Source organism: Camelina sativa, chromosome 13 (genome assembly GCF_000633955.1).
Source record: "Camelina sativa cultivar DH55 chromosome 13, Cs, whole genome shotgun sequence".
NCBI classification, from domain to species: domain Eukaryota; kingdom Viridiplantae; phylum Streptophyta; class Magnoliopsida; order Brassicales; family Brassicaceae; genus Camelina; species Camelina sativa.
In genome coordinates this window covers 10,496,017-10,501,963 of record NC_025697.1, presented here as the reverse complement: position 1 = coordinate 10,501,963, position 5,947 = coordinate 10,496,017, and the positions used below count along the sequence as shown (strand labels likewise).

General features: G+C 31.8%; 1 protein-coding gene across 1 annotated transcript; it reads right to left on the bottom strand.

Annotated features, from left to right (window-relative positions):
• On the bottom strand, window positions 842–4,280 carry LOC104736316 (methylthioalkylmalate synthase 3, chloroplastic-like). The gene is made up of 10 exons (XM_010456279.2): window positions 3,730–4,280; window positions 3,232–3,491; window positions 2,757–2,970; window positions 2,539–2,619; window positions 1,997–2,089; window positions 1,768–1,854; window positions 1,561–1,661; window positions 1,441–1,474; window positions 1,279–1,353; window positions 842–1,134 (listed from the first exon to the last, which is right to left on the bottom strand). Exons 1-10 carry the CDS (start codon window positions 4,171–4,173, stop codon window positions 1,027–1,029), a joined length of 1,497 nt encoding a protein of 498 aa, XP_010454581.1. The 5' UTR covers window positions 4,174–4,280; the 3' UTR covers window positions 842–1,026.

The window sequence follows — 5,947 nt, the reverse complement described above, 5'->3', positions numbered from 1 at the left end:
AAGTTTTTTGTTCAGGACACATTACTTTCGTTGCGTTTTAATTTAAACCACACTGGCACTGTTAGTTTAGAGTTGCTGTGACTAAAACGACTGAGTTTTTTAAGTTAACTTGTATCTTACAGAGAGGAAGATAAGAAAAGTACATAATTGAAATTTTTTGTCAATGGCAATTTGATCTGTTTTTTTTGTAGATCTGTTAAATAAAAAAAAACTAGGGACAGTCGCCGTTTCAAATCAAAAGCTTTTGGTTGTGTAGCTGCTTTCAACGGCAATTCTGAATATCAAAAATTCTAATCGTTGCAACAGAAAGTAGAAAACCAATGAAAAAATGAGAAAAGAAACACAGAAAGTAATTTTGTGATAAATAAATAGTCGCCGTAACTAACTGCCGAACAGACCCAATGTAGGACAAAATTACATGGTACAAATGTATAGTTGTCATGTCGGGGACATTTGATTTAACAAATTTCGTAGTAGGTCGTGAGAGGAAAGATTTGCAGCCAAAAAGAAAAAAGAGAAGAATAAGAAACATTAAAAGTATGGAATAGCAGTAAACAAAAACAAAGAACAATAAGGAATAAGAAAAATAATCTTTATCTTTATATGAATGAAAAGAATGAGAACATAAATTATGTTCAAAAACAAAGAAAACAAATGAAAGAAGAGAAATATGTTGTATTGACACAAATATTTTGTATCATATGACGGACCTTTATTAGCGCTCATACTAAATTGATGTAAGCACTCAGCACAAAAAAACTACTCTTCAAGAGCTAATTATATGGCTCGGACGAACTTATCTTCAAGCAGCGGATTGATAATTAAAGATGGATTAATGAAATGTTTTTTGTAAACATCAAGAACATATATTGATAAAATTACAATGAAACGCTCCCCGTTAATACTATTTTTATTCATTAGAATAACAAGACATGCATGCATGCATATCAAATAAAGCTTGATTTAATATAAAATAAAAGGAACATAATATCGTATAGTACACAAATACAAAACGTCTTCACCAACTTATACCACAGAGGGAATCTGAGGGCTTGACATGAGGTTGTGGAATATCTCTGATGAGATTTCATCACCGTTCACCACTAAGGCCTTCAGATCAGCGTCGGTGATTCTCTGAAAAGAATAACAAATTGAAACTAAGTGAGTGTGACGGCATTTTTCATCAAAGTTTTAAAACTCCATTAGTAATTTATGTTACAATATGATATATAATTAAAATATTTTGAACTATGAGAAGATACAAAATATAAATAAAACCTTTTTCTGTTTGGTTAACTCTCTGAATCGTAAGAATATGTCTTTCAACTGCTCATCACTAATTTCGTATCCCAACTGAGAATGCAAAAAACAAAAAAACACAACATATATATAAATATATGATTTAAGATTAAACTATTACGAAATCACATGGGTACGTACCTCTTTCAGCCGGTCTTTTATAGCATGACGTCCACTGCATATATTCATTGATGTTTAGTTAAATTAAATTAACAACGGTACGCAGCTTTGGTAAATCTAAAACTAAGAAATATCACTTACCTAAGCTTCCCAAGAACAAGTCCAGACGTTAGAGATTTTGCGATCCCAATATCTTCTGGTGATAAGATCTCATATGTACTTCGATTTTTCAACATTCCATCCTGCAAAATGTATGAACAATCACCATACATACACATACATCAAACGATTTCCCATATTTTTTTTTCTTGTCATCCATATATAATAATTAATTATAAATTACGGAACCTGGTGAATGCCACTCTCATGAACAAAACAGTTGTCTCCAACTATGGGTTTATGTGGTTGAGCATACATGCCGGTATGCTCTTGAACCTGCGCAAGAATTTACATATTTAATTTAGGTCAATTATTATTAGTAAGGCTAAAAAATTAGTATAGCATCAAAACTTATTTATAATACATATATATATATATATATATATATATTAATTTCAATTTGAATATATGAAGTTACCATCTTGCTAGTAGCCATAATTTGGCGTGTGTCTATATTTGTGTAAACACCATCCATCAGATATTCTCCTCGACATTTCAAAGCCATCACGACCTACATACAGAATAGTCTTTCCATAAAGAACATGAAAGCATCTGCTTTTTTTTGTCCACCATTTAAATACTTAATTTAAGGATCAAGTTACCTAATTCTTTTGGTGGTTCGATTGTTATCATTTTAAATATTTAATTTAAGAGTCACATGAAGCATGCGATTCAATTTCCTGTATTTTCTTATATCTTCTCCTTTCTGTATTTTCTTCAACTTTTGTTGTTTTTTTTTCTTTTTCACCATAGTTTCCTATTTTTTTACCTCAGTTTACCGATTACATATTATCACTAGATCTATTGTAAATGACTTGTAATTACTAAAAGCTTTGTTTCTGGTTTGTTGTTCATTTTTTTATGGGTTTATGTAATGTTTTTTTTTGTCTTTTAAAAAATCATAGTAAATTGAAAGGGCACATTTTTAGAAAATACTCATGATGACGACGACGATCTTACCTCTTCAAGCGGCGCATTCCCACTTCTTTCACCTATTCCGTTGATCGTCACTTCGATTTGTCTTGCGCCCGCACATATACCCTATATATACATGTATAAATGTTGTAAACTTATTGTTCTATATTATATGTTTATTACTCTGTCACCTCGATATTATAACTTTTTACGGCGATTTTGTTAGTTAATCTAACACAGAAAAAGGGAGAGTAATTATGTACGGAGATTGTGTTGGCGGTAGCAACACCAAGGTCGTTGTGACAATGAATGGCGAAGACAACATCATCAGACCTAGGAGTGTTAGCTTTGACATAAGCCACGAGTTCTCCGAATTCTGGGGGCATGTTGATCCCGACCGTGTCCGCGAATCCCACCGTTGTTGCCCCCGCTTTAATCGATTCTCCTAGAATCTTACATAGAAAATCCTTATCCGACCTAAATCACGTACACTATAGTATTTTAAAATCTATATAGATATATGAAATGATCAACTTTGTAAATTTTATAACTCAACAGCTAAAAGCGTTTTAGACTATATGATCTTAAATTGTTTCAGATTCCATGTAAAAGGTTATTTTAGAAAGAAATTGTACGTAAATCGAAACGACGCAAGATTACTAACAAAGACTTTGTAACGTATAACCAAATAGCCGTAAAAAAAAAGCAAATCAAAATATTTTTAAGGTTTCAAGATACCTGCCACCATCTTCGCACCCAAGTTGGATGTCAGTGAAGCCCAAGCTTTTAGCGTACTTAATACTACTCACGGCTATCTCGATCAATTCTTCTTGAGTCTTTTTCAACTTATATTTCATGTGAATGTCACTAGTAGATGTGAACAATGTCACCCTCGGCCTCTTCGCGTACTTCAGCGCCTCCCAAGCCGCGTCGATGTCACTTTTTTTGCATCGTGCAATGGCGGCTATCACCGGGACGTAGCCGGTTTCCTCATCCACCTAGGCAAGACAGCAATATATTAATTTATATTCGTTGCTGTCAGTCAACTTTGGACAATTACTCAATTTTATGTTTGTATCTTTATTAATAACTTATTTCTGATACCCGATTTCTTTAAGATTTAATTAGTATACTAATTTCATCATTTGTCAAAAAAATAATAAGATAAACTATATATATAGCTTGATCATAAACCATTTATATTATATTTTTATGTGAGGCAAATGAAGAAACAACCTCGTTCCCGACGGTCTTGGCGATAGTTTTAATGGTTTCAAACTCTTCCTCAGACGACACTGGAAAACCGACTTCCATGATATCTACTCGGAGTTTAGCGAGCTGGCGGGAAATCTCTAGCTTCTGCGGTGGAGTAAGAGCTGCACCGGGAGATTGTTCACCGTCACGGAGCGTCGTGTCTAATATACGCACATACCTCTTGTCGGGGAGCTTGTTCGGTTTGTATTCAGGCCACCGTTCCACGATGGGTTTAAGGTCAGTGCCACTAGTTACCGCATGTTTCGACTCAGAGGAGCTACATGAGACAAACAAAGTCACTTTTTTGCACGGACGGTTCAGGCGGATAGAAGGCAGAGAAGATCCAATGGGTAACACTGACCGGACAACCATGGTAGGACTGATAGTTGTGATAATACTGGAAGATTTGAGAAGTAACGAAGCCATAACTATAGAGAAACGTAGGGAGAGAAAACAAGAGATGATTTAATTTGATTTGGAGGATAAAGAATGAGGAAATTGGTTTACTTTTAAATGGTGTATATATATATATGTAATATATGATATAGCTATATTTATAGACAGAAATGGTTACTCAAATTTTATATAATTTGTAGACCACTTGGCGTCCAAAGCTTTAAACTAATTCTTATTTAGAATGGTTTAGTTATTTTTTTCAAAGGCTGTACAGTGGTTATAATATTCAAATCCTATATGTAATAGTTGGAACTTGGAAGGCTCTCTACAAGACTTACACATCAGCATGCTACATATATCATTAGTATTTCTATTCGGTTACAAAGGATTAAACCATACATTAACTCTTCATTGTTTATATGACAATGACATGGTACTTATTACTTGCATGTATAAGAATATTAACTAAATTAAAGTATAAGAAAATTAATTAACTAAATTAATTATATTAAACATTGTAACCACATGCATAGACATCAAATAATCGATTAAAGTATTATCATAATGATCATATACTTGAGAATGTAAGAACATTCCCATAGCACATCTTTTAAAATTAGGATCTCAGATTTATTTTATTAATATTTTAATACAATAATATTATCTAATTTAATTAGTTATTTTTTTAAAAAAATTGAACCAATCAGATCGTGACACATAAGGGAGAGAGGGTCAGAAATAGTGTTTCTGTGGATTTCCTGCAGGACCTTGTCCCTATCTCTTTCTTCAGTTTTTTTATTTTTTTTTATTTTTTTTTATTAAAAGACATCCCTACGAAATGTTGAATGGGAATGCTCTAAACGAAAAGTATTCAAACCGTACATTTTAAATGATTTGAGTTTTTGTAAGTTTTTCTTTGATATTGACGATTATGAATGAACTTAGAAAAGTTGTTATGATTTGTTATTAAAACACTGTGAAATTGCATTAAAAGCCATGCAATTTAGATTTTGGTATACTGAATTTCTAAAATAATTTGTAATTCAGTTAAAGATCATATATTGCTTAATACATTTGAAATTACGTTTACCCCCCAAAAAAAAAGGTAATGACTGTAAATTTCCATTGACATTCAGGAATAATATAACATATATATAACAACAAATTTTAAAATATATGATTAAATAACATAATATTATTCATTTTAACACAATTCCTTCCAAATACTTAATTGAATACATCTCTCTAAGTTATATATATATATATATATATATATTCGGTTTAATTACGGTTTCTTTTTTAATAATTAAGTCACCTGATAATTAATCATCATAATTCAAAACAAATCTATAGCTCATTCCCTTCTTACAAACATGTGAATTGTCAAAGAAACATAAGGGCATCTCCACTGGGGTTAATCAATAAAAATTAATATAGAAATGAGAGAGAAGAAGAATTGTTTTTCAGAAAGAACTGACTGGTGTCGTTCAATTAATAGTTACTTATAATAAATATACAAATATAATTAAAATAATATACATATATATTTTTAAAGCAACCCTCTAACGTTGCTGCTGCTGGCGATGGTCTAAGGAAGTGGAGGTTTTAGGTCTTAGACTACCAATATTTTGGAGACTACCAAAGTTATGTCATTAGATTACCTTGAAAATCTTATAAGCTTACAACTATATTATTTTCTGAATATAGATTCACGAATCACGAGAATATTTTTAAGTTATTAGAAAATGAAACTCTTGCATGAAATCAGTTCAAGCTAATGAGTCCGATTAGACCAAGATGAAGC